Source organism: Elaeis guineensis, chromosome 5 (genome assembly GCF_000442705.2).
Source record: "Elaeis guineensis isolate ETL-2024a chromosome 5, EG11, whole genome shotgun sequence".
NCBI classification, from domain to species: domain Eukaryota; kingdom Viridiplantae; phylum Streptophyta; class Magnoliopsida; order Arecales; family Arecaceae; genus Elaeis; species Elaeis guineensis.
In genome coordinates this window covers 129122122-129147467 of record NC_025997.2, presented here as the reverse complement: position 1 = coordinate 129147467, position 25346 = coordinate 129122122, and the positions used below count along the sequence as shown (strand labels likewise).

Genomic DNA, 25346 nt, shown 5'->3' with positions numbered 1-25346 from the left:
TATAGAAAAGCATTATTTCATGAATTATGATGGCTACGGGACTACGTGTAGCCAAACTACGCATGACTCCTTATCGGGCAGTTTTTGGACTTCATAACTAGACCACCATTATATTTGGATTTTAATACCATCATAAATAGAGCAAGTACGTGGGGATTTTAAATGTAAAGCTGACCCCCTTAAATTTAATTTTTCAACTTGCGAAATCCTTGGCAGTTGCACTGCAAAAAAATTGCTCAAATGAAATTTCTAGCTCCTGCTTTATTATCCATCCAATTTCCAGTTCCTGCTTCGCCATCCATCTGAGAGTTTGTTAGCAACCGCCAAAAACCATAACATTTGGGCTTCAGATTCTCTAAATTATTGCTTTCCAAAAATTAGCAACATCTCATAATTTGAGGTTTTGGAATATTGATGTTCTTCGGCAAATGAAAGTTCTTAATATGAGAGAACTTGAGTTGCAGTTACGATTATTTTCAAATGGTTACATTCATATAAATGATGATAGTCATTAACAGAATTTTGCACAGTGCTCTTCTGCACTGGACCACTGTAGTTCCAGCACTAAGACAGCTCAATGGAACAGGCCAGAATACGAAACAGAGAACCTGAGTGCCTCTTTACCACTGAACTCAGCATTGAAAGATGAAATTAAGCTCATCATCCATCAATTGTCACCTTTGGGTTTATAAAAGTGAAATGAAAGAGAAGTGGTGGAATCATCATTTCAGGACAGCAATCTACCAGACAAGTATTGAGTCAACTTATCCCTCAGTTCAACTCCAAACTTGTCCTCCACATCACAATATCGCTGCTTGTAGCTGGTGTCATGGTGGTGAGACAAGGGCACCTCATCCGTCACTTCATCTTCCAAGTCTATGACTATGTTGTGAAGCAAGCAACAAACGAGAATAATTCTTGGCAGTCTATGCTTATCAGGTCTCCACATTTCCCCCTGAACAATCTTCCACATATCCTTCAGTCTTGCCAATGCCCTCTGTGCCACCATTCTGGTTGCAGAGTGTCGCTTGTTGAACTCAATTTTGGAATCTGAAAGGTCCTTCCCTTGGTAGGGATTGAGAAGCCAGGGAAGGAGGGGGAAGCCGGCATCTCCAATTATATACTCACGCACCTCTGATCCTTCTGAAAGCTCCATTTTTTTTCCATTCAGCCTTGCACCTTTTTCACACAGTTTGCAGAATCCTGAGTTGTGCAGCACAAGTAACTCATTCATGTTACCGGGCCAGCCGGTGACAATGTCCCGGAACCTCATCTCAGGGTCCACAATGGCCTGCAGGATCATGCTGTAATTCTTCTCATAATCAATCCACACTTTGTTGGAAGAATCTACAGAAGGCAGGCACATCATGATGTGGGTGGTGTCAATGACACCACAGCAGTTGGGCAGACCCCAGATTTTCTCAAATCTGGACTTTATAACTTCCATCTCTTCAGAATTTGGCCATTGGAGGTGGTGAATTCCTCTCTCTTCCATAGTCTCCACAAATCGCCAAGTCACTTGGGAGACAGTTGAATGGTTCATCCCAAAGGATGTTCCTATATTCAGTAGTGACTCACCAGAACCCAACCTTCTTAAAGCAACAGCTACTTGATCATCCACAGACAGGATCTTTCCATCTGTGAATGTAAAGTTAGTTGTCTTTGCCATCAAGTCCTCCCTCACCAATGAGCATATGTAGTTGAAGGTCTTCCTTGAGATCTTCAAGACAGACTCGAATTTTTTTGGTTCTTTTGATAAAGATAAGGGTCCTGAGAAAGTAACAATTGAAGGGAAGAATAATCATCTCATAGCACAATGGTTCGAATAGATTCATAGTTTATCAGAAACTGCATAGTAAAGACAAATTCCATTGTCACTATAGAGATTCATCACCAAAATGTAAAGACAACCAGGTGCAGTAGGAAAGAACACAATCCCAAATGGTAATATAAATTTAACAGCGACAGAAAACATGGTGCCTCCATTGAGAAGAAGATGTGACTGAAATTTGTGAATTTTAGATCCCCACTAGGACACGAAGAAAGCACCTTATATTCAAAGTTTGGACATACAACTGACTTTAGCAATCACATGACATGAGCTAAAGCAAATGTATGCTTGTGTCACTAGTTAACTATAATAGTATTAAGAATGGACCTTTTAATGCTACCTGCTGCTAGTAAAATCTTTTTTTTTTTCCTTTCTTTTCTCATTGGTTTCTATTCGAGACAAGAAGTCAGAACTCCTCGATGTGAACTGTGGAAGTCATAGCTGATTTTATCTCAATCTTGTGTATGTTACATCAATGCAAACATGTCACTTTGTTATGCTAAAAATACAAATTTAAGGTTGTTTAAATTTTATGAAAAAGTGAGGCCAGTAAGGGCTGCAATTTTTGACACCAACCTTGAACTAGAATACTTGAAGCATACAGTACTAGCATCAAGATTTTCTGCTGGCAAGTTGCATTAGTCAGTGATGTCTGCTGAAGACTCATTTGCCATATCACTCAGAGAAAGCCCTTAAACAATGCTGATGACCATCAAAGGCCATAGCAAAACTGCCTGTCTCTGATAGTGTGCCACTTGAATCCAAGAAATAGAAATCATAAAGCATGAAAAGAACCTTAAACATGGCACGTTGAGAATCCAATATACATAATGTACATATGGACCGATGATGTCAATATCTTTGGCAATAATCATTTATAACATTTAGACTATGTGTTGACCCAAGGATTGATTTTGATGATAACAAAATATTGAGTACCAATAGTACTAATTGTGCATTTGAAAAATAGTTGTAGGATTTATTAGGTGCTCACAAAGATACATCAAGTCAAAGAAGAAATCATCTCAAAGAAGCCCAGCCAAAAGAGCTTTCAAGATGAATTAGACAAGTTTGGAAGGCTACGTTACGAAGAAAATGAAGTTAGAAGTGTGCTTATAAAGATACATCAAATCAAGGAAGAAATCCTTTCAAAGAAGCCAAGCTAAAAAAATTTTAAGATAAATTATATATATTTGGGATGGCACTCTATAAAGAAACTCAAGTTGGAAGTCATAAGTTGATGGCACTATGAGCTTAAAAGTCTATATAAGCATGGAGAAGCCTAGAAGAAACAATCTTAATGATTGGAGAATTTTTTGAAGTGTTTTCGAAGTATTGAGACCAAGGTTCTGAAAATCGATACCGTTGGCTGTACCAATCATCGATCGATTCGGTACGGTAGGCATGCCGGCTCGATAGGCATGTCGGCCAAACCGGCGTGCCAATTTTTTTGGATTTTTTTTTGGGGAGGGGTGTCCAATCAATTTTTTGTGAATTATTGAATGTTTTGAAGCCCAAATTGATATTTAATGATATTAATTCATGTTCGTATCACTCCGATACATCTGTAATCATGTGTCACACGAATCTAAGTGTGACATTATATTGTTTAGCATCCTAAATAAACAATACATGGACTAGATATTATTGGATCCTAAAATGCTTAAATCAATTAAAAAATCTAAAAATACTCAATACATACCGATCATCATAATCTGATCGACCGTCGATGTCCATAAATAGCAGGATCATTTACATAATCAATAGGAACTTCAGCCCATCTCTCTAGCTAAATAGTATTATAATCCTTTGTGCTCATTCCGTAAGATAGACATGCTGAATAATAACTCATCCTCGAACTCTAATTGAGCTCCTAACTTTGAGAGGTATACTCGGACTGATAGCATGCTTGTAAAAGGGCTTATTATATTATTTTTTTATAATTCTTTATTTCAAAAATATATTTTTAATTTAAAAATTATATACCTAACGAAAATTAATGATTTTAATGTCATTGTATAGATCATCCAGGGTTTGCCATACCGGGCCGAACCGCCCGGTACGGGGCATGCCGAATCGTCCCGACGGGGAACCGAGGCGGTTCCGGCATGCAAAACGATACATGCCATTGTCGGAAAGAAAAAGAAAGGAAGAGAGAGAAATAGAGAGAGAGAGGTAGGAAGGAAGGGGATCCGCCGGAGGGGCCGCCGGAGGCCCTCCGACGGGCAGCCGTGACCGTCGGGCAGTGGAACGGCCTCCCGCGGCTCTGCGCGGGGAACAGGGGCGGATCGCCCTTGTTTCTCGGATTTTTTTTTTAAAAAGCTTTTTCAAAATGAAGTCGGCAAGTGGTTTGCCGACTTCACTTAATTAAGTCGGCAAACCACCTGCCGATTTTGAAAAAACTTTTTTAAAAAAAAATCGAGAAACAGGGGCGGATCGCCCCTGTTCCCCGCGCGGAGCTGCGGGAGGCCGTTCCGCCGCCCGACGGCCACGGCTGTCCGTCGGAGGGCCTCCGGCGGATTCCCCTCTCTCTTTTTCTTTCTCCTTCCCTCTCTCTCTCTATTTCTCTCTCTTTCTCTCTTTTTCTTTCCCGGTTTTCTTCGTCGGTTCGCCTCGGTTCGGAACGGAACGGAGGCATGCCGTATCGTACCATCGGCCGACCGATCCGGCCACCGGTACCGGTACAGAAAATTTTGAGATCATCCATAGATTTACAACATATATTAAAATCATATTAAAAAAAATGACATGATTTCTCCTTGTTTTTTCATTTTTCACAAATTTTAAAAAAAAAAAGAAGAGGGAAAGAGAGAAAAGAGAGCTAGAAAGGAGAAACATACCTTTAATCTACGTTTTTTCAGAGTTTTCCTACTGCTCCCAATGCTTGGGAGTAAGAAAGAGAGAGATTGAGAAACAGAGAAAAAGTCTCGATAGACTTCTCTATCTCAGACATAAAAACAGTCCAATATGAGCGGAACCAGACAGTTTGGCTTGAAACAGCTGCATGCCATCCGATTCAAGCTCAAATCATCCGATTTAGGCCCGAATCAGGTGGTTCATAATATTTTTTTTTAATTTTTGGATGCCGAAAATCAGGCTTGAACCGATCAGATTCGGCATCGGTACGGCTCGATATGGCCCGAACTAGGCAGTTTGGGTCGATTTTTAAAACCATAATTGAGATCAAAAAATACAAGTTTGGGATGTCAAATTTTAAAGAAAATGAAGTTGGAAGTCATGAATTGATCTTAGGTTTCATGAGCCATCTTTGGCACGTTTTGAAAAATTTGGTATGCCTTTGAGCCGACTAAGTCAGGTTAGTCAAATCAAAGTTTGGATGAGCTGACTAAGTTTCAGATTAACAGAACACACAAAAAATTAAAAATTTTGCATCTATTCCTAAGCCGTCTCAGAACTTTACTTAGTCGACTCAGTGCTTCAAGTTAGTCGATTCAGAGCCTAAGTGAGCCAACTCAAATATTCTGACAATATAATGACTAGTTTTTTTAGTTATTTCTAATGGACAAATATTGTGTCTAATAGTCATTTTGGCATCCACAATGGCTAGTACGCTTGCTTAAGTCAATTTTAAGGCTATTTAAGACTTGGAATTCAATTGGAAAGCAAGAGAAAAGATTGAAAAAGAGAAAAACTTCAGTTCTTATTGAATGCGTTAAATATCCCTCAGAAAGAGAAATAAAGAGGAGTTTAGAGATTTGATTGTGTGGGCAATCAACTGAAAAATCCTTCAAGCATCCATTTGAGCCTCTCTCATCCATTCAAGAAGGAAGTCAAGTCCATAAATAGGATCAATTAACGACTTCTCCGATCTTCAACGTGTTTCATTTTCTTGAGCTTTAGCTTATTTCTTCTATATTCAACTATTTTATTGTTTTCTTTACAAGTTTCTTTGAGGGAAAAAACTTGAAGTAGGTCCAAGCCTAAAAGTTGGACAGGATAAAGTTTTGATTGGTATCTCCGTAAAATTCAATCAGTGTTGATTGTGAGCTCAGGATAAAATAATCGATTTTAAGATTGTTGTTGGTGATCCAGAAAAAACCAATTGGATTGGATTGTGAATCCGAAAAAATAATCAGACTGTAATCTTAAAAAGATTATAGTTGAAAATCCCAAGTAGATTTACTTGAGGAGTGGATGTGGGTGCTGAGTTTAGTACCGAACCACTATAAATCTTTTTGTGTTTGTGATTGTGCTACTTTGTTTATTTAATTATTTTTGCTGTCTTTTTACTTTCTGCAAACCAACCTCTTAATTTGTTATTGGGCATAAGTAGTTAAATTTAATTTTTTTAAGAAACCCAATTAACCCCGCTCCCCCCTCTAGAGTTGCCTCCTCTAGGAAACACTATGTATAGTCTATATGTAAAGTTGGATAATATACTGGTTAGGATTTGTCATGTTCTCTATATATTGTGGATCCATATAATACATATGGCATTAGGGGTCCAAATTTGCAACTTGATTATAAATTAGTTGGGTTTGGACTGAGATTTCTTTGACCTGAAATTAAATCTAACATAATCCAAACAGACCAAACCAGACACATTGCCGCTGCTATACAATATAATAGCATTCAACTGATCATGGCAATTAGGTCGTTGAGCTTGCTGAACCTGTGAAATTAGTGCTTCTACCACCCTAACTCAGAATCTAAAGCTATAAAAAGTAAAAGAACTATTTAATCAAGATATTAAAGGAACCTACATGCTGAAGCCTTGATGTTATAACTTCACTTCAAGCTACTTTATGCCCAGAATCATCCTTCAAGGAGCACAAAATAAGCAGCAGTTTGTAACGTACACCTTGCTCCCATTAAATAAGCAAGCATCATGCACTTGTACTATCAACACCTAAAGAATTTTCATCTGCATGTGTAGAAGAACGATACCTAATGCTGCAGGTGATTCAACCACCATGGTCTGGAGGCAATTCATACGTCATAAATTTCCTAGCATTTTCTTTTCCTGGGAATTTAAATTTTTAGCTATACAAGTAAAACATACCTTGTTATCTTAGATGGTTTAGTTTGCCAACTTTACAATAACTGAGAAGCTGATGCAACAAGGTTAGTTCATGACCTCTGATGAATGGTCCGCCACCATATCAATCAATAATTAATGAAGTGGCCGTGAATCATACAACTCCAAACGTGCACTATATCTTAAGAATTTTGTTTCTATATATTTGTACATCAAATATTTCATTCAAGTTACTCCAGGATCACCAAACTTCCACCACAATATAAGCTATTTTACAGGGATTTAATCCATTCTATTACCCCAACTGTTGCTGAAATTATTTCTACATGTTTACTTACATATTTAATTTTTTCTCAATACTAACATAGGAAACAACTCATCATATGGATGCACAAAACCAGAGTCAAATTAAGCTTGCTCCATTACGGTAATTTTACTTAAGATAGCTACAACCAAATAAATCCAATATAAGTAGCCTTTATTTTCCCCCAGCTTGATAAAGACATCCATGCTGCATATTATATAGTAGGGTTGAAACTGGATGAGATATGGATTGGATACCAGTATATCCATATTTGTTTTGTCTAATGAATACAAATATGGACACGGATATTAATCGGATGCAAAAATTCATATCCATATTTGTTTTAAATGGATACATATACAAATTGAATACTAGAAATATGGATATAAATACAGATATAAGTTGGACAACTAAACTTTATGACCATAGAATTAAAAAATATTACTAAGTTGATGACAACTCAAGTTAATAGCATGTTAATATGGTTATATATTTTCTTTAAAAGTTAATAGATGCTATATAAAATTAAATAGGATTACAATTAAAATCGGGTATTCGGATATGGATCGGATAGTTATTTATCTATATCCATATCTATTTTTCTTTGATGGATATGGATATGGATATTAGTTGAATGCTCAAATTTTTGTCCATATCTGAATAAATTTGGATACAGAAACAGATCAGGATGGATATTATCCAATCCCCTTTCACCCCTATTATATAGTAAGCTTCTATCTAGGAGTTTGCACAAGTGTGGAAGATACACCATTAATATGGACGCACCCATTGATCCAGTGAAAATGCAGAATGCCCTTTTCTGCTCATCACCATGAAAACTTTTTTCTTCCTATCTTATTTTATCCCAGATACTCTCTACTCATAATTTCTGATAGCAGAAATTGGGAACAGAGAACTTCTTTAGTCATGGGCAAGCTAAGCTGCATCTTTTCCTGCACAAACAAACATGATGGAAACCGGAAACTAAGACAGGCAACTATGTATGATGCTTCAGTATGAACTTGATGGCACCAATTTACTGAAGAACTGGTTGCATGATTCCAAAAGCTTCCCGTGTACCTTAAAGCCATTTAGCATATGATACCTAAAAAAAAAAGAGCCATTTAGCACATGATTTTGAACTTTTATGCTCCATTATAGAGTTCCACATATTTTGTCTCATAATTTGATGTTTGATCTCTTTGGCTCTTCCAACAGTCTTGTGGTTTGTATAGGTATTGGCATGTATCACTTTGCCAATTTGTGGAATCCGCTTTGTATCGAGTGCTCTAGTTTACAGTAAGATTCTTTGACCAACTACAAACTGAATTCATGCAATTTACTCATTCTTGCTTGTCGTTTCCCATCTTTGCCATTCCTCAAAGTTTCTATAGGTTCCATGGTGTTTCATAAGGACTACATCTTGCAGAGTCAGACTTCACCATCTTCACCCTCTCTTAGTTTGGTCGGTGCTTCTTTAGGCTAGCACAGTAGTCTTGTGCCATTCCATTTGTGTCACATCTCGATGACATTCTGCATATCTTGGATCATGGTTAAGTCAGTTTAGCTTTGCACCTGCATTTCAAGGATTTCATTCAGATCTTGGCTAATGAATAAAGCGATCACATTTGAGGAAGCTTTAAGGATCAACATCTGAGAAGTTCTCCTAATACTGTATGAATCAAATGAGAGTTAACAAAATCTTAGAACCTTACAGATTTATTAACAAGAATTTTATATAATCTTTATGGATTTAATGTACAAATAAACGAAGTTTGAGAGCCTAAAATGGCTGGTTCTAAGTTGATTGCAGTTCCTTAAATTAGTTCAACGTTTTTGGCCATGGCAACATCAGTTAACACACTTAAATATGGAACATCTTCTGTATTCTAGGATCTATATAGTGGGGATTTGGCCTTAGTTCAGTGTGTTACACATAGGATGCGGAACCTTGATGGCGATTTTCACACCCTAATAAGATCTTGCACTCCCAAGTCTCAAAGACTTGTTGATCGTGGTTTAGAATTAAACAATGGCAAGCCCTAAGGAATGGAATGATGTACTCTAACTATGGTTCTTGACATAACATGGATTAGATACCAATCCAGATATCAATTTTGGTGTCCCTTATTCAGGGACAAACAGTATAAATATAGAGAACTAATTTAATCAAGTGAAGGTGTTCCATAAAAAGGTATGATAATCTTGCATCCGCATCTTAGTACCCTAGCTCATGTAATTGATAGCAATAGACCTAATAAGTCCATAGAAAATATATAGTTTTAAGCAATGGAACTATTAGAAAATATCAAAGTTCTATTACAGATACTAGAAAAACTGAATTTTGATGTCTGATTTTCTATTCTGAGTTTGGTATTTTCTTAATAAAAAAGATTGGGGTATACAAAAAAGGCCAGCAATCAAATGTTAAAAAGACAAAAGCTCGTTTCCTTGATAAAAAATACCAGCAATTGCAATATATTATGTCATGCATGTTGAAGTTATTAGAATATTTTACACATTATGTAGATGATAATTATACTTTTTCCTTTGATAATTAACACTGAAGATATTGTTATATGATATTCGATTAGATATTGGAACAGATATTGTTTGCAAGATGACAAATTAAATAGGAACAGCGGAAAATTCTCTCAACGTGAACAGCACTTAAGATTTACCAAGTTATTCCTGATAACTTCCAACATGATTGTTTTAGGTCTTCTCTTATTCTTTAACCCTGCGACAAAATTTTGAGCTCCACTCTGCTTGGCCTTCCTGTGTCCAGGAAAATCTGACCCTTTAATACAGAGAGAAAAAAGACAACCCTTTTACACCATAAAACATCTAAAATCTATATAGTTCCTTGAACAACACAAAACTGAACTAAAAATAGTAGAAGAAGACTAGGATTTTCCACTTACAGAAGATAAGTAAATAAATAAATAAACTGATAGAAACTATATGTCATAATGAATGTTATAGGACTCATTAAAGAGGGGAGACAAAGTTGTGCAGACAAAGCTGGAAATAAGAAATGGGGTAGAGAAACCAAAGAAGATCTAGATGGAGCCTATGTGGACGGAACCTTTTTTAAGGCTTGACTAACTGAGACATAGTCCTTCATAAGTATGAATACCAATTGCTAAGGCAAAATGTAGGTGCAGAATATGGTTTGTCCAGTAATGGCATCAGATAACAGGAAATAGTAAATATGCCCAAATAGAAAAAACGTAAAATATAACAGCCAACGTTTATGAATCATGGCATTCTTAAACTCATATATCTACTAGTTCCACATGATCAAACAGATCTACATTTTTAGGTTTAACACTTTTCATACTAGATCCATTAAATTAATTCCTTCTGCACAATATGGATATTGCTATTTCATTTGTATTTAGTATTCCACTTTTTTTTTTTTTAACTTAAATGTTCAGCATAAATTTCATACTTAGTTTCACGTGTCTATCCAATGACAAATACTTGTCAGTCACAAACTGAGAGCAATAGATAGTATTAATTAATGGAAAAAAGTCTAATCAACCACTGTAGACAGAAAAATAGTTAGCATTCTAATATAACAGAACATATCTTATCTGAAAAACTATTCGTTATACTATTTGGATATTTTAGTGGCAACAGACCTTTGTGATCTTTATAATTTATACTGGTAGGATCATCATTTAATCTGATAACAATGTTGGGATCGGAAATTGTTCTTTCAAAATGGTTATTTAAAAAAAATAATGTTCTTTTGCTTCCAAACATATTTCTCCTATACATGAACAATATTCCTTTCACAAAGACGAAATCCTTGATTCTAATCACCACATATGATTTTCAAAGAATCAGAGGATTTATGTTTTTCTCAAATATCTCAATTATTGGCATGGCCACCTTGACAAGAAACTTAAAGCAGGTCCAGACATCTCCTAATAATTCTGTCTACTGCCCAATATTCCAAGCTAGCCATATATCTAGCATTTCATTACCAAACAACCACATCCAATAATAACTGATCAATGATTATTCAATGATTATAAGGACATTCTCAGTTAAGGACCTAAAGTTCCAATCTTCACAAGGGATGGAGCACCACCACCCTATTGTTTCAGTATATGTAACAGATTCTGCTAGAGAAAAGCAAAAAAAAAAAAAAACGAAAAAAAAGAAAAACAAAAACAAAAAAAAATCAAAGAGTAGATGAATTTTCAACGAATGGGTATCATTAGGAAAATGGTTATGGAACTTAAATAGCAAACAAATGCTTAATCTTGGTGGACACATTATTTTCTGAAACTTCTAAATAAATGATATACTTGAGCTTAAACTTGAAGAACAAATATAGAACATTCAAATGATAGATCAACCAAAAATAAGTAGAAAAGCTAATTCTGTATAGTCCATAGAATTCAACCTGTATGGTTCATCTTGCAATCTAACCCTCTGATCATAACGGAGTTCTTTTGAAGGTGTCAAGGAATTGCTTAAAGAATGGGACCTGTTGAAGGCTTGAAGCAACAAATTGTGGTGCTAAGGTTGGCCCCCCCCCAAAAAAATGGTGATAAAATGAATTGGAAGCATCAAATGCAATGCTGAGTAGGAAATAGAACAATAAAGCAAAACCACCACTGTAGCACCATGAGAGATATTGTCCAGTACACTGGCCTATGTAATTTGACAGACTATCAAACAAGATGGGTCACACTTTCCACCCTTTTTGCTGCGAAATGTAATTCAGGACTATACCTTCATTTTCTTCCAAAAGAATCTCAGAAAATTCATGGGAAGAAGTGAACATTAACCAATCAATAACATCGCTCATCTAAGTCAACAATGATAATAAGCTCTGATCTCCAACATTGAGGTGGAAGAGAAGTGAACGTAGTGAAGAATGGTGCCTTAAATGTATTATTGAGTGTGAAAGGAGCCTTATTGTTGAGTTCAAAAAATTCTCAGGCTCTAGGATCCTAGAGATGGTCACCATCAACAATGTAAAGCTTTCAATGAAGCCCTGCCAAGATATTGGGGATTTATGTCTGAAACCAACTTGGTCTCTTGGCTAGATGTGGGACTGAAAATTATTCTTTTGCAATAATTATGAAAAAATAAATCTTCTTGTGGTTCCTTTGGAGAGAGAAGGCAAGACACAAGAAGAAGCAAAAGGACTCAAGGATCTTCATCCAGAAAAATGATAGACATGCCATTTCAGGTGGACTCTGGTGGAAGTATCACAATGACAACAATCATATCATCACTAGAAAGCAAGAGAACTGTGGGAGCACGCAAATTTCTAGTGAAGAGAACATAATCTTAATTGCCATGGGCAAAGCATCAAAATGAAATCGGAAAAGGCATGAACTAGGTACAAAGAACCTGTCTCAACCCACAGATAGCATGACAAGGGCAACAACACTGAAGAAGCTGCCGAGACAAAGAGTTGCATGCATATCTTTTCAACAATCATATACGAATACAAAGCAAGACAACTAAAAGACCAAGCATGCATGTAACCTTTGGGCAAGAAGAGCTAGGGATACATACCACAGTCCCAATGAAAGCATGAAAGGAGGACAAAATATGCACTCAAGAACAAGTTTCAAATAGCAAAATATTTGATGGCTGAGTGCACCAATAAAATGGGAACTTTGTTTCCCAATGCACATCCAACATATATGAGGCCATGGGGCAGGATTATCTAAACAAGTTGGAGTTTTCGAATGTTTATTTGATTCCTTTACTTTCTAGGGCAAGGAAACTTAAGTGAAATCACCTCAAAGAAATCTACATTTCATTTTTCTGATTTAATTCAGGCAATTCCTAGAAACATTGATGTTAGTCTTTATGCGCATGATGGTACTTTTCAGGATTGATAAATTATAGGGTGGTGAGTGTTAGAGCAACTTATCTAAAATATAACATCTAATTCGATGTTGTAGAATATCCCATCATAAGTCTTGTTGTTGTTCATTTTATTCTTATTACCAACATCTTTCTATTATACATAAAAGGTCATCATGCCCACCCAAGATCTGTTCTCATATCTTAACGTTCTTTCAAATTTTTGAAACCTTTAAGGTTTTGATAATCCTTCCGTATTATCAGATCAACATTCATCTCTAGGGCATTAAGGTAATTTTGAATCCCTTACCTTTGACACATCAATAAATCAACCATGGTTTCAAGAGATATTTGAATAAAGAAAAAAGACTCTGTCTCCAGTCTTCAGCATAAAACCCAAAAAAGTAGCAAGCTTTATTCATGATCAAGATTCATCATAACCTAAAGAAACTGTTAGTATGATGAAAAGTTATTCAATCAAAACTTAAAGAGGAATGATAAGAAAGAAAACATGTAAGTTCGTCATACTCCTGCAGCTATCCAGTGGAGAAAACAGCATCTAAAGAAAGCTGCTTGATCATTTCAATTATCATCCAACCAACCCTGCAACAGTGGCTTATGTCAATAGGAACAAAACAAGTCTAATGTGACAAAATCATTCATCTGATGAAATTGTTCTCTCATTTGCTGTGGTTGGGCCTGAGATCTTCAAGATTTCGTCATGTTGAACAGTCCAAGCACTATGAGCAGAAGGACCATTAAAACAATCTCCACAGAGATGATGTCTTCCGTTATTCCATATGACAATGTTGGGCATGAAGTTCCAAACACTACCCTAATAAGCTACCATCTCATTAACAAACAAACGAATGGACAAAAGAAGGAAAACTTCATTATATTAATCATTCAAACAATTAAGCATGCACCTCTAAGATCTGATACAATGGAAAAATTAGAAGTGCTTAAACATTGCATCTAACAACCTCAAACAAATCCGATAACAACCAACCACCTACATTATCTGACAATTGCAACTTTAGAGTAGGAGATCCACATCCAAAAATATCTGCCCTCTGACCGCATCATATATGACTTGAATCACATTTGATCAAAGAAGTAAACCAAAACGTATTAACCCACCTGTGAAAACCTAATGAATATCGTGGATGCAAACATATTTCAATCTAAGAAGATCACTCCCTGCTATCCAACTTTGTTATGGAAAGCCATCACCCAAAATGTTAAATAAAACTAACGTTTGTGATAAAGTACTCATATAATATCTGTTGCGTCACACATAATCAAGAAGGAACAAATATCTAATTCAGAACCCAATCTAACATCACAGAAATGAAAAACATTACCCAATCTAACAACCAAAAATACATGAAATCCATGAACGTCAGTCTCATCTATAGATACAAATAAGGGAACCATCCGGCGCCGTTAATTGCAGGAACTAAAGGTATAAAAAAAAAACAGTGGCACAGCAAGATGATGACAGCCATAAGAAAGAAGAGCAAGCAAGAACAAGTGGGAAAAGAGATAACCTGTAATCCTTCTGGAGAAGTCATCCCACCAATCACCAGTTCCCTGTTCCGACGCCATCGACGCAGCGGCGACGCACCTCTCGGCCCTCTTCCTCTTCCGGAACCCTCTAATGGGCCCCATGATCGCACCTCCACCACCACCACCACCAACCACCCACCCGATCTAAAGCTCGGAGAACCCACCGACCCTCGGCCAAGAAAAGAGCAAAGAGTAGAGAAGAAACTAGACAGGAGGAGAGTAAGACAAGGCCCAAAATTCCCTGCTCAAATTCCTTACGATGGAAGGAAAATAGCAGAGAGAGAGAGAGAGAGAGAGAGAGAGAGAGAGAGAGAGAGAGTGGTAAAAGAAGCATGCAAGGCTGGTTATAGAGAGGGAAAGAGAGAAAGAGAGGAGGTACGATTAGTGGGAGAGCGAATGCTTTCGTTGGGGGGTGCTGTGGTGGAGTTGGTGTTTTATAGCATGCAGGAAGGCTTCATGGATGGGTGTGGATTTGATTTTGAAATGGTTTGACAGCAGCAAATGTCAAATGGGCATCTAAGGAGGACATGTGGATGAGAACTTGTCATGGGGGCAGTGCACCAAATAGAGAGAGAGAGAGAGAGAAACAGGCAAGGAACCATGGAGGGGGTCTGTACTTTGTGGCCTCTGCGGACTTGTATCTGGAGTTTCTGGGAACCTGGAGTTGCTTGGTATAAGGCCGAAAGCCAAACCATTCCATGACTCGTCAACAGATGAAATGTATTCCGTGTGCATATGCCAAGAAGAACACAAACCATACTACTAAAAATACCATAAGATGATCATAAGAATAATTGCCCCCCTCTATAGGCGCAGAGATCATGGTGTTGATGCAACGGCATAACTGAGAATCTTTAAGATGGGTCAATTCATGCCTACTGAATGGGGCTTAGTCGATTAATGCTCTTTGTAACAAAATGGATCTGGAATTGGGATAAGCTGTAGGTCCTGGTTGATCAAGGGTCAGAATGCGTCAACCCTGGATTATTATTTGTTGGATTATAGAATTTCGCAAAGAACATACTTGAATGACAAAATGGTCCTCGTCTCACGTTGATTTTTCAATCGGTCGGTAAAGGTGGCTTTGAGTGTCAAAGAGATGGTCGTGGTGTACTTGATAGGAGTCATGTAGGCCATGCTGGTGCTACGAACGGAAAAAAAAAAAAAAAAAAAGTGATGTGATATATTTTTTTATTATTATTATGATCATCATCATTATTATCAAAAATGGATTTCTTAATGTGCGGCATCTTGAAGCCGCCTCTCTTTCAGTAGAAGGATATTTTTGTGACAAAAAAAAAAAAAAAAAAATGTCACGTGCGCAGCAATTTTGGTAGCGATCGCTGTTGCTGAGAAGGGGTTTCATCGGGGATGGAATCCAATTATTAGTCTGGGTACCAAATACAAAATCAACGAACGGATGCTAAACAAGTGTAATTTTCTTCACATGGGACCACTGAGTGTCATTACGTGGCAGGTATGAGTTCGCTGGATTTTCTGTTCTATTTCTTGGATGGGAAATTGGGCGGGCATATGGATCCATAGACGTTCTCGGGGTTCTAATGGGCTTTATTGGCTGCTTTTTGTGGTTGCGAGTGCAGCGATACTGGTGTCGGAACGAAGTTTCATGGGACGTGCATGCTTTAATGGACGAAGTGTACTTTCAAATCAACTGGACACTTATTAAGCTTATCCTGATCGTTATCATAGGTATGTTGCCTCCAATTCCATGTTCCATTCTCCCAACGTTTTGCTTTATCTAACACGAAGCATGTATATAATGGATGTATTTGTTAAGATCATAAACGGACCCTGTCTCTTTTGCTCCTCGCTTAAGAATGAGAGCAGAAGCAATAGTGAAGATGGGTAAAAATGGATGTATTTGATCTAAAAAAAAAAATTCTATTCAAAAATCTATGCGGGAGAGAAAGAAAAATGATTACAACTCCATCCAGTTTTATTAATTAGAAAATGAAGGTACAGCAACAGGACTCAGAAGAAGTCAAGCCCAAAGAAAATAGTAGACGATGATTGCCATGTAAGGGGGATGACAACTAGCTAGTAGGATATGTTGAACATCCAGTGCATTGCAGAAATGTGGTATACCTTGCGCATAGGTGACAAGATGTGCTAAATCTAGTATTCATGTCTCTTTGTTCTAATGAGGAGCTGGGAATGGTGGAGCAGGCCACATAGAATCTACCATCCATCCCATTTCAAGATGCATCTCATGTGAGACACAGTAAATCAACATGTAGCTCACGTGCCCACATACCATGCATCCCTTTGTTGGATGATTGGCCAATATGGCATTAGAAAATCAAATGATCCAATGAGCATTGCATGTTCTTAACACTTGGACATGAAGGAGCTCAGACTTTAAAAAGCCCAAGTAATATTAATATAAATGCATGTTCAAAGTAAACAAAAACGCATGCTGGAGTCTTCTTCGGTGGAAATACATGTTCAAATCTTCAAGGCGCCTATAATACATAGCAGTAGGTGCAAGGAAATTGTCTTCTATTTACTAAGCCAATTGTATTTTTAAGTATCACTAGAATTTTTATCCATGCGAGAGGCCCAAGATGATGCATCATTCGGGTTTCATGGAATGTCACTTACAACTCCAAAAACTAATAGGTTAAAGTTGTTATCAAGCACCTGTTAGCAAGTCCACCTTGTTCCACTCATTTTCTTGGTAAGAAAATAACCTTGTTTCACTTATTATCCATGATTAAGGTTAACGTCTAACCAGCCCAACCCAACCCAACTGGCTCGATTTCCTGTGGGCATGTTTTGGGCTACTGGCTTGAATAAGTTTGATCTGACTCATGATGGGGTTTGAGAGAGAATTGATGACTTGAGCCCATAGTTGAGTTCAACCTTCAATAGGCCCAGGTTCTTGTGGATTGAGGCCTGCAGGTATTACGATTAGGGCTTGCGCTTACACTTGTAGTTCCGGCAATGGAGGCCCGACTAAACCATGATCTGGCCAAACCCAGCTCTGTGAAACCTCCTGTACGTGGTTCCTAATTCCTATCGACCATCGAACAGATTAGGACGCCAAGTTATCTCCTCAGGAATGGAAAAAGAACTAAAAAGAACAAAAAAAAAAAAAAGTGAGGATGCTAAAGTCACCGAGTGTTAATGAATTGGGTTCGAATCTTGTCCTCAACCAATTCAGACCAAGATTATTCATATACTAACTCTCAGAAATAAATTAAAAATAAAAATAATTATGGTTCAATAACTTTAATCCCATTCGTAGTACATTAAATGAACTTGATACTTCATAACCAATTTCTTATTGAATTATCAATGGGCATTACCTTTTTCCTTCTCAAAATACATAAATAATTAATTATTGATATTCAAATCTCTTATATCTCTATTAGCTTAAAAATTATTGATTCGATGGAGGAGATATTATATGAAAAGTACCCTATAAGTTGTTGTTAGTTTGGAATGAAAGCAAGTAATGTTCAGAATCTTCAGATTGGTTCACATATTAATATTTATCGGATAGCTGTAGATTGGGTTAGATTCAGGTTGAGCCAAGATTCCTTTTCCTTCGACCTAAATCCAATCTAGCTTGAATTAATGTCGCTGTTTACAGACCAAGATCCAGCCCTGCTAAGCGATTCATGGGCACAACCCGCCTTTTACCATGGGTTAGGTTGGGTTGGGTTTGGGCTGAGCTGAGCTGAGCTGAACTGAACCCATGGTAAGGTGCTGCAAGTTTAGGGCTATGAGAATTCCTGATTTTATCCGGAAAAGTTACTGAAACCCCGCTAAAGTTGTTGGCGTTTTTCTACCTCATTCGAGGTGTTCTTCCCTTCAACTTGGCTCCAGAGCTCGTGTCCAGAAATTGGTGGTTGCTATACCTACTTTGTTTTTTCTTGGTAGTCACTAGTGACTAGTGTTATAATAAACATGGTTCCGTTGACTTGAATCCAGTTGCAAGAACGCACAACGCAGAAGTGAGAAATGGTCACTGACCCAGTGTATTTTCCTCTCCCTTACTGTCATATTTTCTCTTCAACATCCTGGCAACTCCTGTGGATTCTGGTAGACTGACTTCATTAGCGGCGTCCAGCTTCATCCGTAAGGAGGTGACCACATGGGTCCGGTCCGACCGTGTGAACCGAAAATATCAAAAAAAAAAAAAATAAATGGATAAAATACTACTCTTGGTACTGTCTGTAATCTTATATTTGATGTGAAGGATGAATTAAAGGAAAGATGAATAAAATTGAAGATGAATGAATTTTTTCTCCAGTATATCCAAAAAAATATGAAAGAATGAAGGAAAATATTTTTTTTTCTATTTAGTATAGTTGTACAGAAAAAAAGAAAAAAAATAAATGATATTTTTTTGATATTTTTATTAAATTATTTTTTGATAAAAATATTATAATTATTAATTTACAATACTTATTTATATTGAAGAAATAGAGTAATATATAAAATTATAATTTTTACAATTTATAGTTATATAAAAAATTATGAATATAAATAAAAAATAAAAAAAATTAATTATTTACTTATAATTATAAAAATAATCAGTAATAAAATATAATAACATAAAGTTAATAATATAAATAAAATAAAAATATATATAAATAAAATAAATAAAAAAATATTATGATCATTTTGTCAACTTAGAAATTTGTCCTTTACATAGTTTATCCATCCAAATTAGTAGGCCCAGATAGATAAAAAAAAATTTTAGGTCATTCTTCCTAAGTTTTTTTTGAACATGGAGCCCACCTTTTTTTTTTTTTTAAATGATCCAACCACATGCAGGATAATACTGCGTCTGCACCGCGTTGTCGCAGGTGTCGCCGCGAAAGTTCCCCAACTTTTCCTTGATCCTATCAAGCCTGATCTAGACTCATCGAAGTTTCCTCCAAAATGTGGTCGAACTCATCAAGCCTATCTACACGGGAAATGTGCAGGTCTACAAGTGTAAACGCGCACGTGGCAGTCTGTTACTTGTTCTCCAGGATGGATTTGGAGCGTGACGTAAACGGAACCCAGCTTACGTCGGTTGCAGCGAGCTTATATATATCGCGGAGCACTCGGACGTTCCCACAAGCGTTTTTATTTTGATATTACTTGCAGTCCAAAGCTTTGAACTTAATATGAAGCACTTGAGAGCAGAGGAGGAGCGAGAGACGGATACCATGAAGACAGCCAATCATCTCTGGCTATCACTCTCTTGTCGAGGTAAGCCCGAGAAGATCCGTCGGAGGACAAAGACGGAGGATGGTGTGTTCGAGTGCAAGACGTGCAGTCGCCGGTTTCCGTCGTTCCAAGCACTCGGAGGCCATCGGACGAGCCACAGGCTGCCGAGATTCCCAGATGTTGGGCTTCATCTGACGCAGGGCTCGAGGCCCAAGACTAGCGTCCATCAGTGTTCCGTCTGTGGCCAGAGGTTCTCCATGGGCCAGGCTCTGGGCGGTCACATGCGGCGGCATAACAAGCCCTCGAGAGATCAGACTTTTCCAGAGAAGAAAACTGGTGTGGAGAAATCCATGCTGGACTTGAACGTGATTCCTTTGGAGGATGATCGCCCAAGAGAGAGTTCTCATGGTGTCTTGCTCGAGTTATTCGTGTAGTACATGTACAAATTGCGTTTAGATCATCTTTTTTGTGGAACTTTATTATAATTTATAAGTTGTTTACTGTTCTACCTCTTTTTTTTTTTGTCCTCCAAGGTATTGATCTTGCAAATCGTCTCTCTTTGCACTTTGTGAGTCTACAGAAATTTTAATGTAGAAAATTCATGAAGAAAGCTACTTTTCCGTTGCATGAGCTTGGACGTGCAAAGTCTATAGCTGAGCACACGTGTGAGCTAGGAGCCTAGGATTGATTCTGTTCCATGAACAGCTTGCAGGGTCCCCGTACATAGCCAGCCACTCTATCATACATAAGTATATACCTATATTAACCCCCGTGTAGTCTTACATGTATGCCATTTCCATTCATTTTGTTGGCCTTGGCCTTGTTGGTTCGCCTTTGAAGATCTTTTTGCAAACTCCTCTTGCCCAGCAATTCCATTGTCCAGAATTTAAAGCCAGAAATTCAGAAAAGGACAGCAAATTTTAAAGCATAAACATGATCAAGGCTCTTGAAATTCCATTGAAGAATTTCAGATCAGCTGTATAAGTAGGTGGGTTAACACTTGTATGTATTTCAATGAAAGATCTTATCTGCACTGAGCTTTTTCTTTTTGACAGTGGCAGAGTGAGTAATATAACACAAGTTGGTACTCCCATAAACAAAATTCAGCATCTGACTGAAAAAAAATCACCAAAAGCTAAGGAATCAAACGACGTTATTAATTAATTTCAAAGACTATTTTACCTACATGAAACTTTGCTCCTACAAGGTACATATATTCTACCAAGATAAGACGTTAAGATCTAATCTGCACTCTGTTTATTTTTACCTTTTTTACTAGTGGCAGAGTAAGTAATATAACCTAAACCCACGAAATCAGCGACTTCCATTGGCAAAATGCGGCTTCTGGCTGAAATACTGAACAATATACTGAAAGATAAGGAACCAAACATGGTTATTCATTAATTTCAAGGACTATCATACCCACATTAATTTCAACGAGACATGTTTATAAGAAGAGGTGATGACTGTTGATGTTATAAACGAACGAGGTGCTTGAGAATTTCAAATAGGTGTTGCTCCATAGTAAGCAGGGGATTAATCATACCTGCCATTGCATCCACAAGCTTCAGCATTGAGAGCTGATGACATAAATATATGGATGAATCGAAGGACTGTGCTTAATTGGCTAAAAGTTAAGGAATATGAAAGCAAGTTTGCAAACTCATAGCTATGAGTCCTTCATGAGTTATGTCGACGCGCACATTCCCAGATAGCTAACATGGATATCTCATTTATACACATAATATATAACGCAGAGCAATCGTTGCTCTCCTTCGTCCAAAGGGATATGCTGTTTCTTTTTCTTTCACACAATCTTTCTCTTACAAGAATTGCATGCCATGCTCTCCAAGATGCTTTCCAAAGCTAAAGCAGGCGTTCAGTTTTGTCCCCATATCCAAGGAATTGTCTCTACCAAAATCCCCATGAAACTTATTCGACACATGGGTTTTTTCAAAACTATCAGGCATAAAGTTGGCATTTAGCTCCTAATAAAACGAAAAACCGGGTTTATGCCAGTTACGAGGAGATTATTGGGTAAATATAGCAGTGTTCTGTATCTAGATCAATTAGACATCTCGTTTGCTTCAATTTTATAAAAATGTTATCAATCATTTGGAATCTCATAATCCAAAATAATTCTTTTAAAGATAGGGAAATTTAAAAGGAAAATAAGTTCTACAAACTCAATTATCTTGTTCTAGTTCTAGGGTGGTTAACCATGTATCCTTCTGCTCTGGTGCACGTCACGTGTGATGGGCAGGTTCCTTTCTTTCCCTCTCTTGGGCTTTCTGGGCTTGCATTTGGCATGGTCATCCACAATTTCCTTGCTTAGTTCCATTCTTAAGCTCCTGTTCACAAAATTTTGAAGAAACCACAATCTCATCAGTAAGTGAAATGCAGCAGATAAAACGAGCAGCAACTAATAGAAAAACGCACTAAGTTTTTCTGCATTCGAATGCCATATTTAAGTTGTCATTGGTCATATCAAGGTGTTTATAATAGTATATTTGTTCCCTCACAAATATATTTGTTACAAAAATCATGATATCCACCACTCATTGCAACCAGAATATCCAAGACTGCTATTTTTTCTAATCATCTTGAAACATGAGGATATCTTAAACAAATTTAAAAACAAGTCTGATGGCTTTCAGCTCACTCTGCTTCAAGTTCATACCACTGGAGAGCTGCTCGTTTGATTTTTTTTTTTTTTTTTTTTCACTTACACTAAATAATTGGCTCACTTCAAATGTGCGGCTCATGCAAAAAGACATCTTTCCATGGTGTGATACCTTGGAAAATTGTATTTTCATGAACAATCACAGTGTCTTTTTCTTTAGCATTTTCGGTATAAATTTTAATTAGATCAAATTCACTGCTAAATTGGTGGAGCAACACGCACTGACGCATGTGTATTACACTTGTTTCTGATTGATGTATTTTCATGTGTTGTTGCTCTGTAGTTGGACCATTAATCCACTAGCTAAGTGCTGGACCTGAGCCAATCAATAATTACTCATATTGTTGCATGAACATTCACCGGGTGAACGTTGAAATAAACTGATGAATAAGATTGCCCATGATGTATGAACCAATATACCAATCCAACCAATTCTCTCCTAACACTCCAACCAATCACACAATCCTCTCCTGATACATTGGAATGGCATGGCACGATTTCCTTTTTTTTTTATTTTCATTCCAATATCTATCATCCATGCAAGGAGAAACAACATAGATCAAATTAATATATATGTTGGAAAAATGATACTTATCTAAACCTTTTTGTGCAAAGTCCAAGGGGGAGGAGCATGCAAGTGCTTACCTAGCAGCATTACAGGAAGACGACCGCTTCAAGCCGGTGAATTCTCCAACGCCACCATTCCCCAACTTCGTGGTTTCAATGAAACTCCCACTAAAACACTTCTTGTCCTCCAATCCCGCGCCCTCTGAAACCGCCTCCATCGGCAGTCTTCCCCTGTACTGCGACACCAGCGAGATCCCCTGCTCCTTCACCGAGATGGAGCCGCACGAGATCAGATGCATCAAGACCGCCGACGGCCTCGCCCTCCCTTTCGGGCAGGCGCCCACTGTCCGATGACACCTGTCCCCCAGGCGTCTCGCAACGATCCGGCCGTCGGCTCTGATCACCGCTTCCAGCGTCTCGGAGCTGGAGGTGGACAGCGGAGGTGAGATCTCGTCCGTCCCGAGCTCCGTCACTTCGGGATTTGCGGTCTTGGCTTGCCCGTCTTCTCCGTTGGGAGCTCGTTGTCCCTGCCGCAGGCCGTCGGTCTGGGTCGAGGCGTCGGAGAATTTGATGGCGATGACCGCCGTCGGTTCGCTGGTGTAGGCCGTGGGCTCGTTGAGATCGAGAGAGCCCCAAGACGGCTTCTTTCTTCTTGAAACGGGGATATCGGAAACGTCTTGGACGGAATTAGAGATTTCGGGAGGCTTCTCGGTTGTAGGAGAAGAGGTAGCGAGGGATTCTTGAGAGATAGAAGAGTTGCCGAGGTGGAGGAACTCCGATCCTTTGAGAATGTATTCTTGGCTGTGAACTGGGTAGATGAAGTCCTCTTCGCAGAGATCGAACCACACAAAGCCGTTCTTATATCTCCTGAGTCGAGATTCGGCATTCAGCAAAAAAAAAAAAGCGTCGACTTTAAGATTACGTCGATCCGAATCAACAACAAAACGGCAAAAAAGTGAGTTTTTTAGCGTTGCTTGTATACGAATACGAATTATAACGGTAAAAAGGTGAGTTCTAATCTTCTACATTAAATTGTTAAAAAAAGGCGCCTTTAAATTTCTTGGATTCAATAATCTAATAAACAACTGAGATTTTGATTGGAATTTACCGTTTGGAAGACCACGAGTACATGGCAGCCATCCCTTTCCCTCTGAGAACGCAGAGACGATTGATGACATCTAGAATTCGAACAATAAATCGAAATCAGATCTCCGTTGCGATGAAGCATTAAAAAAAATTATGAAAAAAATCATTTTTTCCCCCTTTTCTGATCTGATACCTCTGAGATAAAGCCCTTCGGTGGAGGAGAGCGGGACTTCCAGATAGTGAGGGTGCTCCAAATGGCCGTCTCTCGAGAGGTAGTACACCACCGAGGCTTTCCTCTGGGCCGTCTTTCTCTCTTGACCCCAAAGCTCGCTTCTTCTTCTCGGAGAGACCGCCATTGTCTTCAAAACTTTACAGTTTAGACAGAGGATTAGAGCAGAGGAAACAGGGGAGAGTAAAGGTTTAAAGTTTAAACAGTGGATTAGAGAAGAATAAATGATGGAGAGTAGGGACGGGGGAAGAGGAAGGTGTGAATAGAGCAAGGAGCTGGTGGGATTCAAAAAGGGATTCGGCGGACAGCAGGAAACCAACAGAATGAGCACATGGGCTTACGGTAACAACTTAATCCAAAATATATGATATAATCCAACTTACAGATCCTCTCCGTTTCATGTTTTCAATACAATTTTTTCCACCATTCATGGATCAAATAATGTCATATTTCAGACAAGCGTGATCGATGCACGATCAAAGATGAGTAATTAAACAATTAAAGAACAACCAAGTTTTTTATTATTTGGCTAAAAGATTCCCACAAGCACCATTATAGTTAGAGTCAACTAGTGTTAGATAGGCACTAGGCAATAATAAATGACGGCAAGTAATCCAACATTTTTTTTTTTTCGTAACTCCGAAGTGTAAATAATTGGCTTATTATTTGATAACAAATTATATTGGTACGGTTAATTATTGGGTTAATCATAGACTAAGATGATGATTATTGAAATCACTGTTGTAATAAGAAAATAATAAAATAACGAGGATGCAATTTGTTAATGTCACTGCACATGGAGTGTCTTTGTGTCGGGGATGGTATTTGATGATAATTTTTTTTTTTTTGAATTAACAGCTCTCATTTAAAAACATATTATTCACATATTTTAACATGAGAAGAAGCTTTTATGGTCATTCTGATTGCTGTTATTCTTCATCTACATGGTGGATCTAATCTCAACCTAGATCCTGGCCAAAGAGAATGGGCTCAGCTTTGCGCCATTACACGAGTTCATGCGGGGGCTTTCATTAAGCTATGTCTCTG

General features: G+C 37.8%; 3 protein-coding genes across 4 annotated transcripts; 1 reads left to right on the top strand and 2 right to left on the bottom strand.

Moving 5' to 3' along the window:
* Window positions 1-384: 384 nt before the first annotated feature.
* LOC105045722 (protein ALP1-like) lies at window positions 385-15298 on the bottom strand. 2 transcript variants are annotated; one of them, XM_029264831.2, is made up of 3 exons: window positions 14529-14658; window positions 9816-9912; window positions 385-1770 (listed from the first exon to the last, which is right to left on the bottom strand). In XM_029264831.2, exon 3 carries the CDS (start codon window positions 1667-1669, stop codon window positions 728-730), a length of 942 nt encoding a protein of 313 aa, XP_029120664.1. In that variant the 5' UTR covers window positions 1670-1770; window positions 9816-9912; window positions 14529-14658; the 3' UTR covers window positions 385-727. The 2 variants fall into 2 exon arrangements, with proteins under 2 accessions (XP_029120664.1, XP_010922393.1); XM_010924091.4 differs by lacking the exon at window positions 9816-9912 and having other exon boundaries at window positions 14529-15298.
* A 4348-nt stretch (window positions 15299-19646) lies between these two features.
* Window positions 19647-20361, top strand: LOC140857867 (uncharacterized). Its single transcript, XM_073257045.1, has one exon. It carries the CDS (start codon window positions 19692-19694, stop codon window positions 20166-20168), a length of 477 nt encoding a protein of 158 aa, XP_073113146.1. The 5' UTR covers window positions 19647-19691; the 3' UTR covers window positions 20169-20361.
* Window positions 20362-21780: 1419 nt separating this feature from the next.
* On the bottom strand, window positions 21781-24549 carry LOC105046155 (protein SOSEKI 5). Its single transcript, XM_010924678.4, has 4 exons — window positions 24264-24549; window positions 24093-24162; window positions 23063-23851; window positions 21781-22085 (listed from the first exon to the last, which is right to left on the bottom strand). The coding sequence occupies exons 1-4, from the start codon at window positions 24424-24426 to the stop codon at window positions 21950-21952; spliced, it is 1158 nt and encodes a 385-aa protein (XP_010922980.2). The 5' UTR covers window positions 24427-24549; the 3' UTR covers window positions 21781-21949.
* Between the last annotated feature and the right edge of the window lie 797 nt (window positions 24550-25346).

Bases quoted from the DNA above. Each gene is read 5' to 3' on its own strand.
- LOC105045722 (XM_010924091.4), bottom strand. From the start codon at position 14,649: ATGGGGCCCATTAGAGGGTTCCGGAAGAGGAAGAGGGCCGAGAGGTGC. The intron at 1,771-14,528 runs GTTATCTCTTTT...TTACTTTCTCAG, and splicing joins CTTCTCCAGAAGGATTACAG to GACCCTTATCTTTATCAAAA.
- LOC140857867 (XM_073257045.1), top strand. From the start codon at position 19,692: ATGAAGCACTTGAGAGCAGAGGAGGAGCGAGAGACGGATACCATGAAG.
- LOC105046155 (XM_010924678.4), bottom strand. From the start codon at position 24,426: ATGGCGGTCTCTCCGAGAAGAAGAAGCGAGCTTTGGGGTCAAGAGAGA. The intron at 24,163-24,263 runs GTATCAGATCAG...TTCGAATTCTAG, and splicing joins CGAAGGGCTTTATCTCAGAG to ATGTCATCAATCGTCTCTGC. The intron at 23,852-24,092 runs GTAAATTCCAAT...ATCTCGACTCAG, and splicing joins TACTCGTGGTCTTCCAAACG to GAGATATAAGAACGGCTTTG.